Raw genomic sequence first — 22799 nt, 5'->3', positions numbered from 1 at the left:
TGAAGGCCAGGAGCTTTTGCCCCTCTGAAATGTTGGAGTGTTCTAACTGGTTATGGTTTTGGAGAAGGGGAGTCATTGCTACTGTCTGAAATGGATTTATCTTCTAGTAATGAAAAATACTGTGTACGAGGTACCATGGCAGCTTGGATTCCTCTTTGGTTAACTGAGTTTGCCTGCTCTTCAGGCCTCTTATGACTGAGCTTGTCACCCAGATGCTAATGTTGCAGCACATGCATGTTGAGTTATGCATCAGGAGCTACAGGCTTGTCTCAACTGGCAGACTGCGGGGAGGGGTAAACTCTTTTTCCACATGCTTTGAGATACCATGAAACAGAAGTCAGAGTTGTGAGGGATTTCACATTAATAATTCATGCTTCCTCTTCTGTTTAAGCTGATGAAGATGAAGAGATGCCAGGCACTTCTTGGGAACACCGCTTCTCATCCCTGCAGAGGGCCGGTGCAGGAGCCAACCAGCTCTCTGGGCCCTCCTTCCTCCACACTTCTTCCTCACCAGAGCACTTGGAAGCTACCAGCCAAAGGCGGGAATTGCACCATCTGTCCCTGCGCACCACCTCATCCTGCAGACCCTTGCACCCCTGCACAAGGAGCCCACCCCTCTCCAGCTTCGACTGCCAGCTTCTCCATTCCCACACAAAGCAGACCTGTTCAGGCAGTTTGGTCAGGAGCTGGTGGCTATTCACAGGGACATGGCAGACAGCATGCATGTCATTGGGCAGAGAATGGCTGACCTCACCAGCCAGGTTGGCCAGATGTGCCAGACCCTGTCGGAGATCCATGATGGGGTCCAGGCTTTCTATAGGATACAGGATCCTAGTGTCATGCAGGGGTCTCTTCTGCAAGAAGCTTGCTCAAAACAACCACTGGAGCCCAGTGCAGAGTCTAACCAAAACCCCCCAAAACAGACTCCTCCTGCACGGACTACCAGGTCACGAAAGGGAAAACACCATTTTTAGTCTGCTTCATGTAAAGCAAAAAAGGGTGCCCCTTCATGAGCTGCTGCATGTTGATGTGGCCTCTCCATGTGTATCAGTACTCTGTGGGGAAGGTTGACAGCTGCCCAACCCCATCCATCCCTCTGCTGGCTAGCAGAGCAGTATGAATTTTGGCAGCTGAATAGTAGGGCTGGCCCTCTGCAGTGGCAAAGAGGAATCTCAAATCTTACAGAGCTTGGGATGTAGGACATCTTTCTGCTCATAGAGATGAGGAGTTTTCAGTGGCTTCCCCATGCTTTGCACGCTCTATAAACTAAGAGATGCAATAGGAATCATTATCTTAATCTCTTCTCATGCCTGTGAAACATTATTTACTGAGACAGTGTACTACAGAGCTCCCTTTGCAATCAACCCACAAACTTACCCTATTACTGCCTTCCCATCCTCTTCCTGCAAATTAGTACATGCACTGTGCAGAGGTATATCCTTATGGCTCTAAAGACTCTTATTGCTTGTTATTTTTATCTTGTGTTCAGCAATAATGGGCAATCCAGGGCTTACCATGACTTACGCTCAGTTTTGGGGAGAGGGGTGTAAAAGCAGAGCTTGTACAGGGCAGAAGGCATGACGCTAAGGATGTGAGGACAAGTCTGAGCACTTTGTGGTTTTAGACTGCTGAGAAGGGCTACTATGGCACGTGCCTGGGTGCTGCAGTACGACGTGCACGTATATAAAAAAGTTTAATCTTTGCTCCAGTCTCAAACCTGTACCTACCCTTCACAATTGCATCTAAATTGCTATTATTTCATAATATCACGACATTTAAACAGAATTGTATGATATTATTTTTTTGCATGTGATAATCTTCAGTTTTGAGCCACTCATCCTCTTCAAAATGTGAGAGACTACACAAAAACAAGGAAAGATATAGGGCCTGCTTCTGACCTTGTGTTTGGTTTGTATCGCTGTAATTCTGCCAATTTCAGTACAGTTACTTTGCACTTTCTCAGTGTTACTTAGGGTGGAATCTGTACTGTGTTCTCCTATCATGAAGTTTATAATCTAAATTCACAGCTATATAGGTTAAAATCTTAGACATGTTGGTTTTGTACTGCTTGCTTTACCCCCTACAGACGCAAGAAAGAACTATGTTACAACATGCTTTAGTGCTGTATGAGGCTTCTATGTACAACCCTGATTCTGAAACTAGGCTTTAATAATGTCACCCTAGGTGCCATAACATATATGTGGCAGCTTTTTTACAACACATCTGTCTTCTACTTGATTTGCACATCTGCGCCTACCATGCTGCACTCATATCTGGAAAAATCTGGACCATCATCTTGTCATGTTTCAGCAGGGAAAATGGCCAAGGTGTTACACACGCATACTTAGCACACTGCTGCTCTGTGGGCTGTCCGATTGTATACGGAGGTGGGTTGCAGGAAGATATTCAAGTTAATACGAATGCCTGTCATATGATGTATGGGCTACAGACTTGGCAAAAAAGTTGGGTAAACGTCAGTGGGACTGAACATAGGCAGCGCAGTGTAGCAGAATGATGGCTTGTTTTATGTGATCTTGAAGGATCTTTAATCTGTCTGGCCTGTCCTTTGAAAGTACAGTGCACTAGCTTCTCTTCTGGAAAGCTCACTGTATGCTGTCTGCTGTGTCAGGCATTCCTGACGTGGTTTTCCTTTTTTTCTTTTCCATTGTTCTGTAATTCTAATTCAAGTAATTTGTTTTTAGTGGTGCAGTAAAAGGCTCAAGGAAGCAGAGGTCTGGCAAGGAGAAAAAACCTCCTTCCTGAGGAATGAACAACGCTGGTTTCATGCAGAAGACATTCTTCATAGTGCTGGTGCCAGACCAGGGCCATACTCACCTTCCTCTGAGAATGTCATTTTACTTCTGTTGTAACATTTGTATTCTGCAAAACTCACAGTCTCTCTTCAATTGAAGGGAAGATTGGGAAATCTGGTAGAAATGGATCTAATTTATGAATCACAGAGAACTGAAAAAATGGTGATATGTTTTAAAGGCTTTCTGAGTCAATACAGTGCTGCTGCTATATATTAGAAGTAATATTTTATATTTTTATATTTGATCCCTGGTGATGTTCTCCCATGGATATACTGATAGGTTTAGTTCCTCTGATGTTTTCAGGGGGATCCAGTCTGGGAACCCTCAGGTCTGCAGAGGAGGATACTGCCACTGGTGCTGGGCACTGGAGGGAGTTGGCATTGTCGCTGCCATCAGTTTGCCCACAATGACGTGTTTAGAGAGAGAATCCTGTTGTCCTGGCGTAGGATGTGCAGCCTTCAATGCAAACCCCCAGAGGTGGGGCTTTGGTCTGGAGAAAGGACCTTGTACTATAAATTGCCTGATGTCTCCCCCAGTTTCCTCTGTAGACGATTACAGATTGGCCCAGATGTGAGGATGTATCTCCTGCCCTGTGTAGACCCCTCAGTGGAGTGGCTTTTCTATACTCGCTCGCAAAGGATACTCCCTCCTGCACCCATCACGTTAACTGGCTGTTGAAGTAAGTGCCCATGTCAAAGCAAACTGCTGTGCTTTACACTATATCTCCATGTCTTGTACATGCTGAAAAAATTCTCTCTTTAAAAGTATTTTTGTTAAGAATGCAATAAATATATGACACTTTTAACACAGCTGTTGCTGAGTCTTTTTTTCTCTCATAATTTTTGCCTGAACTGGTAACAAGCCTGTCACAGATGCTGGGTCTCCTGGAGGCACTTGACGTCAGAGAGCTGAGGCAGGGTTTGTGGTATGGCACCCTGTCGTGTCTGCCTTGGCTGGTGGCAGCTCTCTTGTTTGGGATCTCCTGCCTTGGCTCTGTACCTGATGTTGTTTTGGGAAAGGCCACTGGCCTTCTCCCTGCAGTACTCTGCCGTGGCAGGGTGTCAGCGGAGCACCCCCAGGGCCAGCTGGAGGGTGAGCAGCAGAGGAGCCAGCAGGCAGGGGGGAGGCATGGGGCAGGTCGGGGGAAGGCGGGCAGAAGTCTGAACCTCCCTCCAGCTGCGGGGCTCTCCTTCCTCCTTGCTCTCTTTCCTGGCTGCTCCATTCCCATCCTGGGGAGGAATGGACCTAGCTGCCAAAAAATTCTTTGATGTTTTTCTGGGCCTGCTCACTGGGCCATCCCAAAACTTGGCAATTTGGTGTCCTGAGCGGACTGTGGCTTAGAAAAAAGGGAGATGGAGATATTTTTTTGCTGCTAGCTAGAAAGGCTGTGACAATGCTGCCTTGCAGAGCAAGGAGCTGTGCCTGCAACAGCCATGGGGTTAATCCAAGCCCAATCGCTGCAACGAGTCATAAATGGTCTCCATTGGTGCAATGGCTGGTCCTAAGTAGCCTGGGCAGAATCCATGGTGTTCTTGAGCCTGGCTTGACCCAGGGACTGAGCAGGACTTGAAATGACCTATTTGCAGCTGGTGGCAATGCCTGTCTGCAGGAACAGGAGCAGGTCTGGGTGGCTGGGTCTGCCCCAATGGCAGTCCCAACCCTGCTCTTCCGCTGGGGATCTCTGTCCCCTGGGAAACCTGCTGTGCAATCGGGGCCATGCCCATCTGTGCACAGGACTTGTGTCAGCCTAGCTGTGCCTGTCCCGGGCATCTAAACTGAGGTAGCCTTCTTGCCTCAATTCAGCTTGAGTGTTTGACATCAGGAGTGGGACTGGCTGCTTTCCAGCCTTTGCAGGAAGGGTCGCTCAGGACATGAGCTCTTCAGCCTGGGGAAGATGTGTCTTTGAAGGCAGGCTGGTACAGCCTTTCCTCAGCAGGCAGCTTGTGCCCCTGCCTTGCCAAGCAGACTGCTGTTTTGTGGAGTGATTTCCTCTGTCCTTGGGTAAGCACCTGCCTCTAATCCATGGTGTGCAGCGGCATGAGGTATCTTAGACCAACAGGTGGAATTTGGGTTTTATGCAGTACTTTGTAAGCTGTGTCATTTGTGCCCCTGGAGCCCAGGCTGGGCAGCGCTGGTTCAAAAGCAGTTAATTTATATGGATGATCTCATCTCCATTTAACAGTACCTCAGGGAAGTATCACAGATGTAAAGCTTCCTCTCAGAGCATAAACCAGTTACTGGCTGCGAGTAGCTGTGAAGAAATGTGTTTGTGACTGGATTATTCTACAACTGTCTGTTAAGGGCCTTCTTCATACCTCCTGGTGAAATCAGCAGCAGCGGTCACTGCAGGATGCTAGATGAGAGTGGGTGGCTGGGCGGCATGCTGCAGAGCTGCAGCAGTACTGCAGCTCACACCTGCCAGCCTGTGCTCTCCTCCCAGCTCCCCACCACACCAGGAGGTAGCTGGAGCCACAGGACATGGGCAGCAGAGGTGGCGGACGCTCTCACGCAGAAACTTGGAGAAGTTTACAGGCAGTAGGAGAGTGAACAGGAAAAGCAGGCTCATGCTTAATAAACTACTTCATAATAAAAGTGAGCCCTGGTGGGAATAGTTAACCAGGCTCTTCCCTTCCCACGCAAAGCTGTATTTTAGAGAATTTTCTAAATCTTGATGTCAAATGCAGTTTGCTGGGAACGTACTGCACTGTTCTACCGCTGCCCTGTGAATTCCTCAGTGCCACTGTCTGTGAGGATTCAGATCCTGTATGTTGTGTTAAGGATCTGTGAGCAACTTCAGGGTGATAAATCTCTGCAGGTAACCAGGCTCCTTCACAGGGGCCACCTGGTCTTGTCATTGCTCCAGCTCATGTTTGGGCAGCAGGATGCAGAGCAGCCGCAGGGTCTGTCCTTAGCTCGTGCTAGGAAGCATCCTGGCATTTTGCTTGGACTGGGGAGAGCTTTTCCTAGGATCTACTGTTCTACAGGGCATCAGACTGACTACAGCACATTGCTGTATTTCAAGGGTTGTATATCTCACATCTGTCTGAATGCCTGATACACCTTTGGTGGAGTGATCACTAACACCCAGAAATGACAGCCTGGCAGTGCAAGCTGTGTGCCATTGCAGGGCCTCCTTCCCACCATGCTGCTCCAGGCCTCTGTTCCGTCTCAAATATACAAACTGCTGGTTTAAAAGTTCCTCTGTTTTGTGACAAAAAGTAAAATAAGGGTTAACAAAAGCCAGTGTTCGGCTAATTGTGGCAGTGCCAGAGCCTGCTGTTTAAATAATAACTGAAGATTGCAGAGCATCCTGGGTAGCACACATTAGGAAAAATACAGCTGACAGCAGGCACATGCACAGTTGCTTAACATTAAAACCAGAATTGCTGGAGCCCTAGGCAGTCTGAGACACTGCAGACTTGTTTTCTGTGTTTTGCAGGAAGTTTCACCAAGTTTGTGACCTTATGTGTGTGGGTTAGCGTGATCAAATGCAGGAGGGCTTGTGTCTTTATCTGTGCATGCAATGGCCAGAGAAGGCGAGAGCATTCAATAAAAAATTAGTGGATTTCTTAAGCTGAAGAAACACCTGTGAGCTATTAGGGAATGTTTGGGCAAGGACCAGTAGCAGCAAACATCAGAGGAGCCATATGCCACTTGTCTTCATTAGTGTTGCTGCGGCAGGGTAATAAAGGCAAATGGCATAACAGAAGAAAAACCTTTTAGCTGTGAACTGTTCAGATCTGGTTTTGGGTCTGTACGTACCATGACAGAGCCTCCTCCTGGTCCTGGGTGGGTGTTATGAACTCATGTTGGTGGCAGCTGGAACCGGTATTACAAAGCCTTTTCCTGGTCCTCTAGTAAGAACACGGGGAGTATGAGAGCAAATAGTATAATCCTAGCTATAGATCTCTTCTTATCAAGTTGCATGGAGAGCCAGTTTGTAGTGTGAATTAATACATTTCTGTTGAGCTGAAATTTAGCTGTTTAAATCAGGAGAACAAACCCCATGCCCAGAAAGTGATCTTTCTGTCAACACTGCCAGGAGATGCCCACAATGTGGTACTGGGCTTTCCTGAGACTTGCAGGGCTGTTTCTATTTTTATGTTACACCCCACTGAACACCCAAATGCAAAACCTCCCAGTACTGGCATGTCCTTTGTTTCCTTTTGGACAACCAGCGAATACCCCCACGCACATTAGGTGTCCCTGTTTCTGTCCTGAGTATCTCAGTTCTGCTTGTCAGAGAGGAGAGAAGCAAGGAAATCTGGTTTCTGCTAAAAAGGGTTTAGGAAAGACACAGGTAGAAGGACCCTGCCATTTCCAGATGCTCCTGAGAACAAAGAAGGAGGCCCTGGGATGTGAAGCGATGGTGGGGAACCCAGAAGTCCTTGTTTCCATCACTAGGCAAAGAAATTTCTGCCCATGAGAGTCTGTCACCATTACTGGCAGAGGTACTCCTTCAGATTGGATGTACATTGCTGTCATCTCTTCTACAGCAGAAATGGACCCACTGGCTTAGTGTTCCTCAGGTGTCCATGCTCATTGTCCTGTATCTCTGGCAATTTGCACACCATTACTTATGATTCATGCTTTCCAGTCTGGCTGTGTTGGCGGCTCTCTCTGAAGATCATTCTGGCTTCATCATGGTTGTCATTCTGATACAAGGGGGGCACAGGAGAAAAGTTTGTGCTTCATGCCTCCCTTGTCATCTTCCCTCAGGTACGTGATCATCTCCCGGGAGGAGAGGGAGCAGAACCTGATGGCCTTCCAGCACAGCGAGAGGATTTACTTCCGTGCCTGCCGTGACATCTGCCCCGGGGAGAAACTGCGGGTCTGGTACAGTGAGGATTACATGAAGCGGTTGCACAGTATGTCCCAGGAGACCATCAACAGAAATCTCACAAGTGGTAAGTCTCCTTTCCACCCTATCCCTGATGCCCTTGGGCTGCCACACTTGTTGGACTGAGTGTGGTGCATGAAGCAGGTGATGCACAGGCTATGTGAGGAGAGCTGCATTTCTAGAAGCAGAGCACCTCTGTGTGAGAGCTCTACATGGCATGGATGGGTGGGTGCACAAGAAGACTAACATAACCCCTGTCATGGAGACCATGAAAGAAAGATCTATGCCGTGTCATGTCGTGTCACGTGTCATTTTGTGTCATGTCGTGTGTGTGTTGCAAGGGCCTGGTGCAAAGCCCAGGGATCACAATGCTCCTCTGTCACAAGACTTTCTGGCCTGAAGATTGCCAAGCTGGTGGTCCTATAGACATGCATTAGGTTTTTCTTCTGAATATGCTGCTTCCTCTGGCTCCTGTGAGCAGCCTGTTTGAGGGAGCTCTGGTTGGTTTTGTGTGCATATGAAAGAGAGATTTCCTTGGTGTGTTTGTATGTCCATTTCTTCGCTTAATTTGTCTCCTCTTTCTTCAGAAAGATAAGTTGGGATCAGCGCAACATCAGCTAGAGACTCCTTAGTCTCACAACCTTAGAGTGTGTGTACAACGTACAGGAGGCTTTGTTCTTGTTAGGCTGATTCTTCCCTGGATAAAAATTGTTATCTTTTATCTTCAGAGTAGCCATGCTAGAACAAACCCAGCGGTCCTATAGGTCAGTGTAATGTTCTGTAATACAGGAAGCTTTAGAGGAAGGCAAGAATTCTTAATGCATCTCTTCATCTATACTAATCTATACTGAAGCTAATTAAGGGCATTTCTTTCCAGGCCTAGCCACAGAATGGCAGGGCCTCAGAAGGGCAGCCACACTAAATATAACTTTCTAATTAAGATTCCTATGTATGTTGTTACACAGCTGCTGTTGCTGCCTTGACTTGGTAAAAGGTGTCTCCTCTTTAATCATGGGGTGGACAAGATGTCCTGAAAAAGCTTGTATCCTCCATCACCTTGGAGTTATTATGCATTTGCAGTGTTACATATTGATGACTGTAGTTGGGCAATTCCCACTTCTGAATTAATGTTTGAATGTGCTTTTCTATGTTAACAGACATCACTGAGTGATTAGGTACAGGCTGCAGTGATTTTGCTGCATCCCATGCACACATTAGTTGTCCAGATGCCTTAGTACTTTCTGAAAGTATGGCAAGAGAAAGACTGTGCCCTTGGAGCATCTGCTTTTGAGGGGCATGAAGGCTACGAATGATTGCCCTGCCATACAAACATGCCTTTAGTCATGATGCCATGGTTTGCGTGAGCTGAAATTGTAACTCAGAGCCTGCTCTGTGCTATGAATGTGGTGAAGATCAGCTTCTGGGCTCCTCAGGACCTACCATAGCCTACCACACACTCAGGTAGAAACCCATGTGACTGCAGACATCATCCTAGAGACCCCCTGATATCTTGCTGAGCTCATCCTGTGGCAAGCTAGGCTCAGCCTGTGTTCGCAAAAGGAGTGCAGAGATGTTATTAAAATGGAGCATCACTTGGGCTGTTGCTAGACTTGCGAGACATCACAGCCTCAGCTGGGAGGACACTTGGGAGGCAGTCAGGGAGTGGCACCAAAATCTGTTGAGTCACCTCCTATTTAAAAGTTTCCAAATCCCCTGCAGATGAGCCTGTCGAGTGAAGTGGCATGCTTTATTAACTCACAGAAAAATAACATGGTTCCCAGGTTTTGTTTCTGTTGGTAGTTTCTGACCTGCCTCATCAATGGAGTTGAGATATGAGGGATCGTCTTGCGATTTCTAGCTTTTCTATAGGGCTGAACCACTTGGTTGGCTGAGGGAAAAAAGTCACCAAAAAAGAAGGATCCATTGCCTGAATCCCTACCTCTGCCAGTAGTCATTATAGTCCATAATGGGAAATACTAAGACAGAGACTCAAAGCTTTGCCCATAGAAATTCTCGTCAGTGTGTTGAAAATTAGATTTGTTTTTATGGATTTACTCAAGAAGTGGCTGAGTTTGCCAGCCAGTATCAAAATCCAGTGCAAAATCCCTGCCTTTTGGGCCAGCCCTTTTTATGGTGCCTTACTCTAACTGTTTCGAGTCTTGCATCTTTTCTGCATTCTTAGCATTGCTGTCCTTAGAGAGGGAATGGTAGCTTTTGCTCCGTAAGTCTTATGAAAGCAAGAATACACTTTAAAAGCAAACAAAACCAAAAATCAGCATAAAGCAGCGTCTTGTTTGGGAAGCCATCAATGCTTGAAGTTATTTACAAGATAGAAGAATGATGGAAATTGAGCCAAACCTATCGTCTTTTGAATTTCCAGGTAAGGAAATCTGGCTATTCCCTTTATTTTAAGCAATTAATAATTTATATAAGGTTGCTTTTATTATTGTTTGTTGTTGTTTTTTTTTTTTAATTACTGAATGGCCACTCTCTTAAAGAGACTCCACCAGGACAAGCTAGATGTCCCATCCTTGGAGGGCATTCACCTGTTGTAGCTCAGTTGACAATGAGTACCTTGGGGTTTAAGAGTGCAAGTTATTTTTACTTGAAGCAGCCTCCAAACTGAATGAGAGTAAAGGGGCTTGCAAACTTTGTGCTGTGTTGTGCACAGATGCTGGGGTTGTCATGACACAGTCCAAATCTCTCACTGCACTGCTGTACACTTGATACCTTTTACCAAGTCAAAACAGACACAGGTCTTCCAGCCTGCCGAAATGGCACTTGGGCTCTGGGCTTTAGGTTCCACTGTGATCAGTCATTCACCTTGTAGTCCTCTTTCAGCATAGGTCGGTTATACCTTTAGGTTAAACAAGCTGCCTGTAGTTTCTCTTCTCTTTAAAGTGTGTGGGTCCTACTCTGCTGTGGCTACCCAGGACTGTCTCTGTTTTTGCAGATGTGCCCATTAGCAGGGCTCCTCCTCTCATGAGCCTCGGTTTCCACTGAGTTGTGTCAGTTCCCTGGTTTGTAACGTGCAGACCTGCAGGGATTCAGCCTGCCTTTTTGTTCTTTTTTCGTTTGAGTTTTAGATTGAGGGATGTTGCTCGGTTCCCAGTGATAATCCCCACCCCTCATTTTCCTTCCCAGGAGACAAAAAGTTGCAGAGGGAGAAGTCAGAAAAGAATGTGGAAAATCAAGAGGACATGAGGGGGCCACTCCAGCTCGCCACCTTAAAGCAAGGGAAGAGCCCCTACAAGCGCAGCTGTGAGGAGGGAGAATCCCACCCCCAGACAAAGAAAAAAAAGATTGACCTCATCTTCAAAGATGTCCTGGAAGCTTCCTTGGAGTCTGCCAAATTTGAAGAGAACCAGTTAGCAACAAGTATGCCGCTTTCCATCAGAAAAGCATCTAGATACCCGGCTGAAGACATTTTTGAGAGGTGTGGCAGTGCCATGCAGCACAGCTCCCTGAACCTCAGCAGACACCGGAGTGAGGGGGAATGGAACGTCCCTCACAGTTCGTCTTTCAGCTCAGCCAAAGAGGTGAGCATCCTTGAAGATGAGGAAGAAGAGCCCCTGTCACTCAAAGCAGACAGCCCGACTGAGCTGTCACTGGCCTCTGCACAAGGCAACTCCCATGAAATCCCCACTACCTCTTTCTGCCCCAACTGCATCCGGCTAAAGAAGAAGATCCGGGAGCTGCAGGCTGAGTTAGACATGCTGAGATCTGGGAAGTTACCTGAGCCACCCATGCTACCACCCCAGGTACCTGAGCTCCAAGAGTTCTCAGACCCCACAGGTAAGCCTTGCCGAGTAAGAGCGTTCTCCAAACCCTGCCTAAGGAGGGTAGTGAGATGCCTGTGTGCTGTGTACCATCTAAAGCATTTGCTATGAGTATTCAGGTGAACACATGGTTCCATGGAAGGTTTGTTTTCAGGTTTTGTGACCGGGTGGGCCAGGAGCTGACACAGCTGTGGGCACAGTGGAAAACACTGGCTGGGAAAGACTCTGTATGACAACTTGCTCTATTTGTTGCCATTGTAATCAATAATGCGCTGCCAATAAAAAAGACATTCCATTGCAGACAGTTTGTTTGCTGTATTTTTGATGCATTCTCTTTCAACGGAAGCCTCTCTGCAGTGCCTCACACGCTACCAAGAAATTCTGAATGACTCTGTGGTAATACTGAAATGTGTGCTCTTTGTGTATGAAATGATGTCTTGCTATGACCCATGTTGGAAAGCCCTCTCTGTTTCCTCCACTGCCTTAACAAAACCATGTGTCCCTTTCTGAAGATATGTTTCATTTCCTCCAGGAACCTGCTGTTGAGCAGCTAGAAGTCTTCACCAAAAGGAATATTTGGGTCACACCATGTATTGTGCAAGTGGCCAGGATGTAGTGTCCTGTCTTGCTGTCCATTGTGGCATGTTGGAGACAAAGTTCATATGCAGAAACATTGATTTGTTTTCCCTTCAAAGCATGATTCAAATTCTACCCATAGTGCATTGTGGGCAGGAGAGGGCAGGTTATGGCCCGCTCATCAGGCAGTGTTCTACTGCCACCAGTAGGATGCTTCTCTAGCTCAGCAACTTGGTAAATACCATATTTTTTTCCTTTTTTTTTTTTTTCTTACAGCTTCAGAAAGCATCATCTCTGTTCCCACCATCATGGAGGACGATGACCAAGAGGTAGATTCTGCTGATGAGTCAGTTTCCAATGACATGATTGCTGCTACAGATGAGCCTTCCAAGATGTCTTCTGCGACAGGCCGGAGGATACGGCGGTTCAAGCAAGAGTGGCTTAAAAAGTTTTGGTTTCTGCGGTACTCCCCGACATTGAATGAAATGTGGTGCCACGTCTGTAGGCAGTACACAGTGCAATCCTCTCGGACTTCAGCCTTCATCATTGGCTCAAAGCAGTTCAAGATACACACAATAAAGCTTCACAGTCAGAGCAACCTCCACAAGAAGTGCCTGCAGCTTTACAAGCTCAGGATGCACCCAGAGAAGACAGAAGAGATGTGCCGAAATATGACCCTGCTCTTCAATACAGCCTACCACTTGGCCCTGGAGGGCAGGCCCTACTATGACTTTCGGCCTCTGGCAGAACTACTGAGAAAGTGTGAACTCAAGGTGGTGGATCAATACATGAATGAGGGAGACTGCCAAATCTTAATCCACCATATTGCCCGGGCTCTTCGAGAGGACCTGGTTGAACGTATCCGACAGTCTCCCTTCCTCAGCATCATTCTGGATGGGCAGAGTGATGACTTGCTTGCCGACACGGTTGCGGTTTATGTACAGTACACAAGCAGTGATGGGCCTCCAGCAACTGAATTTCTGTCTCTTCAGGAACTGGGCTTTTCTTCAACAGACAGTTACCTCCAAGCGTTAGACAGGGCTTTTTCCAGCCTGGGAATACGATTGCAGGATGAGAAGCCAACTATTGGCTTAGGAGTTGATGGTGCTAACATTACCGCCAGCTTGAGAGCTAATTTGTTCATGACAATCAGAAAGACCTTGCCCTGGCTTCTGTGCCTGCCCTTTATGGTGCACAGGCCCCACTTGGAAATTTTAGATGCAATCAGTGGGAAGGAACTACCATGCCTGGAGGAGCTAGAAAACAATTTGAAGCAACTGCTCAGCTTCTATCGTTACTCTCCCCGACTCATGTGCGAGTTGAGGGTAACTGCTGCCACTCTGTGTGAGGAGACTGAGTTCTTGGGGGACATTCGAGCAGTGAAGTGGATCATTGGGGAGCAGAATGTGCTCAACGCTCTAATTAAGGATTACCTTGAGGTTGTGGCCCATCTCAAAGACATCAGCGGCCAGACCCAAAGGGCGGACGCTTCCGCCATTGCCTTGGCCCTCCTGCAGTTCCTGATGGACTACCAGTCAATTAAACTCATCTACTTCCTGCTGGATGTGATTGCTGTGCTTTCACGCCTCGCCTACATATTCCAAGGGGAGTACCTTCTTGTGTCACAGGTGGACGATAAAATAGAGGAGGCCATCCAGGAGATCAGCCGCCTAGCAGACTCGCCAGGGGAGTACTTGCAGGAATTTGAGGAAAACTTCCGGGAAAGCTTTAATGGCATTGCTGTGAAAAACCTACGGGTGGCTGAAGCCAAATTCCAGTCGATCAGAGAAAAGATCTGCCAGAAGACGCAGGTGATCCTAGCCCAAAGGTTCGATTCCCGTAGCCGGACATTTGTGAAGGCCTGTCAGGTATTTGACCTTGCAGCTTGGCCCAGAAGTGCTGATGAGCTCATGAGCTATGGGAAGGAGGATGTGGTACAAATATTTGAACACCTGGAGATGGTCCCATCATTTTCCAGAGAGGTTTGCAGAGAGGGGATGGACACCCGAGGGAGTCTGCTGATGGAGTGGCGAGAACTCAAGGTGGATTATTATACCAAAAATGGTTTTAAAGACTTGCTCACTCACATTTGTAAATACAAACAGAGATTCCCCCTCCTAAATAAAATAGTTCAGATCCTCAAAGTCCTTCCCACCTCATCGGCCTGCTGTGAGAAGGGGCGCACTGCTCTGCAGAGAGTGCGCAAAAACAACCGCTCTCGGCTCACGCTGGAGCAGCTCAGTGATCTTTTGACGATTGCTGTTAATGGGCCACCCATTACCAACTTTGATTGCAAAAGGGCGCTAGATAGTTGGTTTGAGGAGAAGTCAGGCAATAGTTACGCGCTGTCAGCTGAAATGCTGAGCAGGATGTCGTCTCTTGATCAGAAGCCGATGTTGCAGAGCATGGACCATGGCTCTGAGTTTTACCCCGATATTTAGGAAGGAATGCCTCAGATCAGAAAGCTGTTGAATAATTTTTTAAATCTATACTCTAAACTTTGATATATTATATAAATATATATATTATATATATTAAGGAGAAACCCACACTGAAAATGTAAATGTTAAGACGATGTGCGTCTGATAGAAGCTAAGCAGAATTTTAAAGATTTGAGACAATGTTTAGACATTTACTGGTGTCTCCAACCATGGCAGCTGCAGTGTAGGTGGCAACATTTCATTCTTTAGAAGTATGTGCTGGGGCCATACTCTACATGTTCAAACCTAATGATTGATAAGCTAGACGACGGGTCTTTGTTAACCTCATGCTCCTGGTGGTTTCCTTTGTATGTGTGTTGTCGGTTTGTTGGGCTGTTTTCTGTGTTGTTTTGGTTTGGGATTGGTTGTTTTTTTCTCCACAATTTTAATCTCTGCCTCTCTTTCCGTTATTCAGTCCAGTTATTGAGCCATTTGAGCCTTTTGTTGACAACTGTCAGATTTCTGATTTCCAACAGAGCATCCCGTGCATTTATGTTGCCCCCAGCTCTCCAGCTCCACCCAGTTCTCTTCGCTGGAGTGGGAGCTTTTTTCACTCAAATGATTACTGGCAGGAGGGGAAGGCTGGGAGCATGATTTTGGGTTTTTCTTCTTATTTAGAAACAAATGCCTCCACCAAACTGTGAAGCCCCTTTCTCAGTTCTCCCTACTTTTGGGCTGTAGAGTAATACTTGGCTTTCAGCATCTTTTATGATAACAGTAGTACCAGTCTATCATGCATATATTATAACATGATGTCATGTGCAGACTATAAAATAACAAAATAGAGAAGGCAGGGGGAAATTTTTGCATTTATATTTTTATATTGTAGGAGATAAATATATATATATATATACACACACACACACACAACTATTCATTCAAAACCAGGGCTGCTGTGGAAACTAGACAGCCAATGAGTCAAAAGCCATCTCTGGGCAGAAGATTCAAAGGCTTAAAAAATTTTATTCTAATTTACATTATTTATACTATGTCTTTATAATCCTAGATTGTTGTGGGGTTTTTGTTTTGTTTTATTTTGTTTTGTTTTGTTTGGAATGACTGAAAGAAAACCTGCTACGGTTTGGTGGCAGGAGCTATCAATGCAAGATTATCTTGGATTATATTCATGTCATGACGTCCTACAAAGGTTCATGTATTCTCTTGTGACCAAGGTAATATGTTCCACATCACAGCAGAGTGATGACAGCAGGAAGAAGGGGTGCTCTGCTTCTTCTTGCAAAATATTTTTTCCTTTCTTGAAGGGATGCTGAGTCCAGATGAATTGTGAATGGGGGACTTGCAGCTTCCATCACAAAGAGATTTTTCTGTGGGCTTCGGATTCTTCTTTGTTTTATTCTTTTAAAGTAAATGAGCTCCAGGCATTCACACAATATCACTTCAGGTTAGAAAAGAATAAAAAAGGAAAAAAACACAAACAAAAAAGGTGCAAAAAACTCCACAGATGCTAGTGCCTTGCCCCACTGATGTGGCATGGACAGCACCAACCTGACCAGACCATCGTGGGAGTGAGAACCTGTTGTCCAGAAGGTGTCCAAGCCAACATGTTCTCCCTTCCCAGAGGGATGAGCTTTGTGCCAAGCTGTGTTGTTTGGAAACATGATGGTGGTATCAGCAAGACTGAACCTTTCCTTTCTCCTGTTACACCCCTGCCCTTGGTCTTGGTGCTAAGATATCTCTAGAACCGTTGCTGCTAGTTGATAGCTTTTCATTTATATAAATATATATATATAATATTATTTTATTTTTTAAACCTTTTTGTTTGTTTTCAATGGAGATGTAGCATGTTTGGAACCAATCTTTCTTGGAGTCACTTTCACTGCCAGGGTTCACGCACTGTCTTCCCCGGGAAAACACGGACTTCTACCCAGGTCTTGCTCACCTCCTGCTAACCCCTTTGCCCTGAGCCGAACTATGCTGGGCAGAGGTGCGCAGCCAAGCTGCTACGTACTGGTTCAGCTTTCAGACCCCACAAGAACAGCTAGACCTGTGTAGGTCAGAGTTTTGGAAGTGTTTCCCCTCCATCCCTATGGGACTGAGGAGGGACTGAGCCTGCCCGAAGCACTAGCAGTGGCCAATCCTTGCGTCCTTTGCTGTAAAAGGGGGCTCTTCGGCCAGACCGTCCAAGGGTAGTAGAGCAGACCCCACGAATGTAATGGCAAGGGCTGGGCAGACAGCATACTCTGTTGCACTTACTCCCTATCCCCTCTGCCTTACCTCAGATGGTGTGTGCAGCCTGTGGGCTGGCTCGGGGAAGAGAGGGCACCTGCGCCAGTGCCAGCCACCTGCTGCCAAACTGCTGGTGGGGATGTAGGTGCCGAGCGCTTCTCCCTGCGGTACTCATGGAAATGTCACGAGCTAGGTCAAGGCATCGTGCCATGACAGCGCAGGGGCATCAGTTGCATATGCAACACCTAGCGAGTAAAAAAATTTTGTTTGCATTTTTTCCTGTCTTTCCCAACAAATGATGTGACTGAATTGACCCATTCATCTAGGGGAGTTAAAATTAAACTGAAAACCCTCCACCAGCTGTGCAGACTTTGGCAGTTGTTTGCCTGACCATAAAATAGAGATCTCCCTACACAAGGTGCTTGTAGCCTTCCAGGCCTGGTGAGTCAGCTCTGCTCAGGGTGCTGCCACAAAGCTCACGGAGCTGCTCCCTGCCGGGGAGATGACAGGCTCCTTCCTTAGTTAAAATTTGAGATGTAAAAAGGAAAAAAAATTAAAAAGATTAAAGAATTGCTGCTCCATTAGTCTCTGACCTGAAGACGGGCAAGATGAATGTAGAGAGGAGACAAAAAGTAAATTGATGCACCAAAGGGGAATGGGCAGGTGGGGGAGAGTCTTCCTTGTTGAGTATGCACACAGCAGCAGAAGCAAAAGTAACAAAGATATTTGATGCAAGGTGCTGTTGCTGTTGGAGAGGCTGTAAAGACAGTTTCCCTCCTCCCCTTTTCTTTTATTTTCTCTTCCCTTTGCTCAACTCCATAGCTCTTTGTGGGGGAAAAACATCACCTGCCTCTCTGCAGCAGTGCGAGCTCCTTGGCATGTGGCTTTCCATGTCACAGAGGCCCATCAAAGTGCCTGGTCTATGTGGAGGGAAGGGACACTTGTGGACAGTCTCCAGGCACCTTTGCAGACAGAAGCACTCTCCCAGGGCTTGTGCTGAGCCATCTGAGAGGCCTGTTTACAGCTCCTGCTCTGAGCCTCTTACGCCACTGGGGAGAAAATGGTGCCTTGCCCTGTCAGCGAGGTAAGAGCTGCCCGAGGCTTGTTCAGAAATTATTCCTCTAATTCATTTCTCCTTTCCTTTGGTTCGTTTGCAAATCCCACTCTCATCAGTGACATCTTTCACTAGCTACTCGTATTCCTAATGGCAGAGCGAAACATGCAGCAACTGCCAGGTAGCCAGCTGGCTAAGGGAAAGCACTTGTTTCTTTTGCAGATAACTTTGTGTGCAGGGATGAGTGGTGTCAGTAGGAGGCATGATTCCCTGGCACAGGATGTTGTGGGTACCCATGATGGGAAAGGTCAGAGACCCCTTGCATTGGTGACGGGGAGAAACAAGCACTTGGCAGAGCAGTCAGCCTGGCCCAGCCCAGCTCCCCCAGCACAAACAATTCCCCATTGTCCCCATGTCAGAAAATAAACCTGGCCTTTGTCCTAGACAAATGCAGATGCTTTGTAAGCTTTCCCTCTGGATTTACCCACCTATTACAGATCTGTAGCTGTTACTCCCATGGATAGTCTATGGATGGAAACGTGACTGCCAGCATGAGCAAGATAGGGAGGAGGGAGGAATACCAATGCAAAGTGTCCCAGGCTGCCCTGTGCCCCGCCTGCCCATCCTTTCCCCTGAGCAAGTGCATTTCTGTGCCCTGTTTGCAAACCTCAGGGCCTTGCTGAGGGGCAGCAGCAGGCATGGGGAGGGCTCAGCATGGCTCAGAGAGAGGCCTCCTTGGCTCAGACATCGCCATGCGTCGGGTTTAATTGATGCCTTTCCTGCTGTGCTGAGTGAGCAAGAGGAACTTGATCGCAGCAAGCATTGCTCGCAGCATCTTGAACTGCTTCGGCTGCAAAGAGAGCTCATTCTTCTCAAATGAGCTCTTTATTCTCTCCTTCCTCCCAGTGTCTTAACTATGGCATCTTGACTGTGAATAATGCACACTTCTCCAGACTCTCGGGTTTGTATTTCTAGCCCATGGGCTTTTTGGTTGCCAATTTCCCTTCCCCACATTTGGCTGGGCTCCTTGCCTCTTTTACCCTGCTGTGAAGCAGAAATCTGTGAAGCACATGCAGACATGTCCTTCTGCAGAGCTCGCCAGTGGCCACAGAGGTCCAGGCCCTCTGGCCACGAGACCGAACTCAGCAGGGATAATCCTCACAAGAGACCAAAGCTCTTCCCATACCAGCAAAAGCACACAGGAGCCACAGGGGGTTGCGAGGGGACACGGTGGGCAGGGTCCCAGTGTGTCATCTGCCTCGGGTCTCGAGCTGACCGTGGCGATGTCCCCTGTGCTGGTCGCGCTTTTGCTATAGGACTCCTCAGACGTAATTCAGGCTTGGTCCATCTCTCTCTCACAGCACAAACTCAAACAGGTGGCCCGCGGGGTCTTCAGGGTCCCCTTTCTTTCTTGTCTCATGAGGATTGCTGTTTATTTGACTAGTGGGTAACACAACCTAGACAGCCATCTTGCAAATAAGCAGCAACAGCCTCTGCTTTTGCAGATTCCCCTCTCAACCCTGTCGAAAGAGGTCTTAAAAGCAGAGAAATGGTACGTTGCTCCCCCAGCCATTGTATTCAATGCAGTAATGCCTATGCAATTCTGTCTCCCTTGGAGACTCATGATGTGTGTGCATGTAAGCTAGTGTATGTATACAGTACATATGCATATTGTCTATATATTGTATATACGCACATCCCAGTACATATACACACAGTACAAAAGATTAATGTGCTTATATATCTATAAATAAAATCCTATATATTTATATATTTCTATGTTTTCGATAGATATAAAGATATAATACAGAGATAGACTCAACCACCCTTGTGTAAGGCTGGCCCTGTGTTCTGTCACAAGGCATGTAACACTGAAGACTTTGGACTTTGGGATAGCTTTAGCTATACACTGGGGCCTACATTTATGTGTATAGCACTCTATGGAGAGGGACTTTGCTGTGGTTAGGGCAAGGGATTTCCTTGCTGGCATGTTAACCAAGTGCTAAATAAGGTTTGTGTAATAGGGGAATGACGTGGTGGGGGAAAATGCTTGAGTGTCCTTGTCTTCTCCTGAGTAAGCCTCTGGCTGAGGTCCTGTGTGTTCACACTTGGACAGATACATATCCCACCCTCATATGCACTTTTCTCTCTCTGCATGGATGCAGTTGGCAGCTGTGGGTACCGATGCCGTGAAAATGTGGCTTTCTGCTGTTCCACCCGGTGTTCCTCAGCAGTTGCCAGTATGCTGCCAGGGAGATGCTGTTCCTCAGCAGTTGCCAGCACACTGCCATGGAGACACTGCGCCGACAGCTGTTCACACAGCACCCACTGAGAGTGTGGGTTCACTCGAGGGCGTTGATCAGTGACACAGCCAAGGCGCTGGCATAAAGGCAGCAGGAGGGCAAAGGCGTTACTGAGTGGAGGGAGGGTCGCTGCTGCACAGTTGGAGGTGGCAAGGATGGTGTATGAAGCTGGAGCAGCATGAATGAGAAGGGACCACAAATTTGGAGCCATAAGGATGGGAATGTGGGAACGCGCAAGACCAACTGGGGAGGCACGTGCAGCTCTGTCTGGTCAGGCTGGCCACTGCTCTGCTGCAGGAGCTGCTCGGCTCCCTCAGGTCTTGCAGCTGCTCCTTGGCTGGCGAGCAGCCTGCCTGGTCGGGGGCACGGGTGGTTTTTCTGAAGGAAAGGGAATAGTGTGATTGTGTGGAAGACATGGTCAGTGGCGCATGTGTGCCTTTGAGCCCCAAGACATAGCCAGACTGAAGCGTGCAACGCTTTTGCCCTGCTGATGCAAAGACATGACAGGCATTTCCATGCCAGGACTGGGGGTGGATACAGGCAATGGATCAGCCTTCCCTAAATGTCTGCCAGTGCCTGCAGGATGAACAGCTGTCTCATCCCTCCATCCCTCCCTTCGCACAGCCACTTGTAGGACACTGGCCCTGCTGCGGGGTGAAGTGCTTGGCTGGCACCTGGGGGGACTCAAGAGGCACCTCTGACTGGGCTGGCAGCGGGTGGTAAGTCACCATGCTGCTTCCCCATGAAGGTTGAAGGGGAGGCATGATGGTCTGGCTTTGCAGCTCCACGCTGGGCCTGGCAACCACTGCAGTCCTTGTTGTTTGTTTTAATTGTTGGTTTGGGTTAGGAGGAGGTTGAGTTGTGATTCTGAGGGCCAAATGACTCATTACACTGGTATTGCATGAGCAGATGCTGTGCAAGCTCCCCCCAAGCCCTGTCACACACCTCAGCACCCTCTCACAGGTGCCTCTCCTCCACACAACTGGTTATCCACCTCAGCCACAACCCACCTGCCAGTGGCTCCCCACTCCACTGCAGCCCCTCGGCCACACAGCACTGGCGGGGAGCTTCCTGGCGTGTGTTCTTCATGAACCTCAGAGACTCTTTCTTCACTCCCAGCCCCCTCCTTTGGTTGCCACTATCACTCACGTAGGCTTAGCCCGTGGCCTTGCTGCTCATGCCAGCAGTACTGCTGCCCGGTGAGGAGCTCCCATGCACTGCACCTCATGTTGAATAAGCTCGCTGGGCTATGTGGGGGAACCATGTCTCATATGCTGTGATGTCCCAAATTCTATAGGAGGCCTATGGAGTTTTCTGCCAGTTATGGCATCCTCACCCAACTGTTGGCAAAAATGCATTTTTACTTCCAGAAAACAGGAGGTTTTGTCTCACACCATATCCACATCCAAGCACAGCCCTGCTGAACTGTTTCAAGCGATCTCTTATGCACCTACCCGCCCACCATACACACACATGCGCACGCGAAACGAGAGAAAAATATCTAGACATCTATTACTACATATGTATTAATATGTTAATATCACTCTTTTGGAGAACATTAAAATGTTATTACTTTACAGACTATGCTTTATAGTACCTGTGTGAAAGGACCTAGGACACTGGATACGAATAGAGCTATGTTGATATATCATAGTATGTACACGAGAACCTTCCTTTTGTCATATCCTTGTAATGTAAAATGATTGTTAATAAAAACATTTAAATTTATCTAGTTGGGTTGCTAATTATTTACATTGTTCTTGGAGATTAATGTAATTTTCTCAGAGCAAGGGCATCTAAGCTGATGCACTCCCTCTTCCCCAGCCCACAACTGTAAGGAGCTGGTCCAGTGCTAATTCATCCAGAAGGGTCAGTTGCAGCTCCCTTCTAGGTGACTCACTTCTCTGTGTCCTGGGTGTAACCGCAGCCCCTCAACTTCCTCCTATGGTGATCAGGTCCAGCATGTCCTGCAGTGGAGCTGCATCATTTCACCATGGGCTGAGTTTTACTGGTGGTGTGCCAAGGCTGCAGTGGCGCAGAGCAGGAGCTGCCGCCTCCCAGCAGCCATGGCTGCCCTGGATCATCACCAGCGCACCTGTCAGCACATGCCACGGGCAGGTAAGGGTGCGGAGTGGGTGCCCTTGCAGCTTCTGCACTCCATTTCTAGTTGGGTACAGCGGTGATATCGTTGGCATTGCTGTGGTGGGCTGTGCTTGTAATGCACATTGACAAAACCTTGCGTGTGTGCCTAGTTTAGTTTGGAGCATGGAGAGGCTTTTCCTGAGCTCTGTGTGCTCCAAAGCCAAGGGAAGCTGGACTTGTTCTACCCTTAAAAAGAAAGGTCTTGTTTAACTTTGAATTCTTCTTCGACATGAAAATTTTGTTTGAGGCTGTGTCCACAGTGGATTAACTAAAGGTGCAACTTTTAAAACAGTTCAATGAAATAAGGGTAATATTGTACATGAAGGTTCTTTCATCTCCTAAACCAGCGTGGGTGAGAGTCCCAACCGCTGAAACAAGTATGAGTGTCTGTGGATTAGCACTGGGCTATGAGTTGTGTTGTCCGGCCAAACAGCTACCAAAGCTGAAAACATTACCTCCTTGGACTCAGTGTGGCTGCTGCTGGAGAGATGCCTCACAGCGAAGGCACAGCAGGGACTATGGGCTGGCCTTCCTTTGCTGTGGTTCAGGTTTGCACAGCAGTGCAAGCAGGGAGGACCTTACAAAGGTTTAGGCCAACCCTGGTACAGGGTGCCATCTGCAGCTA

The 22799-nt window shown here is 47.5% G+C and overlaps 1 protein-coding gene across 7 annotated transcripts in view; it reads left to right on the top strand.

Annotated features, from left to right (window-relative positions):
• Nucleotides 1-21760, top strand: part of PRDM11 (PR/SET domain 11) — a 64995-nt gene extending 43235 nt beyond the window's left edge. For 5 of the 7 annotated variants that reach the window (XM_075094291.1, XM_075094294.1, XM_075094292.1 and 2 more), the window contains 3 exons: nt 7533-7720; nt 10798-11448; nt 12285-21760. In XM_075094291.1, coding sequence (XP_074950392.1) covers nt 7533-7720; nt 10798-11448; nt 12285-14449 — 3004 coding nt within the window. In that variant the 3' untranslated portion in view covers nt 14450-21760. Of the gene's footprint in view, nt 1-7532; nt 7721-10797; nt 11449-11586; nt 11733-12284 lie in introns of those variants that run through there. The other 2 variants (XM_075094298.1, XM_075094293.1) reach the window with 2 other exon arrangements.
• Nucleotides 21761-22799: the final 1039 nt, after the last annotated feature.

The sequence above is a fragment of the Phalacrocorax aristotelis genome, chromosome 5 (assembly GCF_949628215.1).
Source record: "Phalacrocorax aristotelis chromosome 5, bGulAri2.1, whole genome shotgun sequence".
Lineage (NCBI taxonomy): Eukaryota > Metazoa > Chordata > Aves > Suliformes > Phalacrocoracidae > Phalacrocorax > Phalacrocorax aristotelis.
This window is presented reverse-complemented; position numbering and strand designations above follow the sequence as displayed.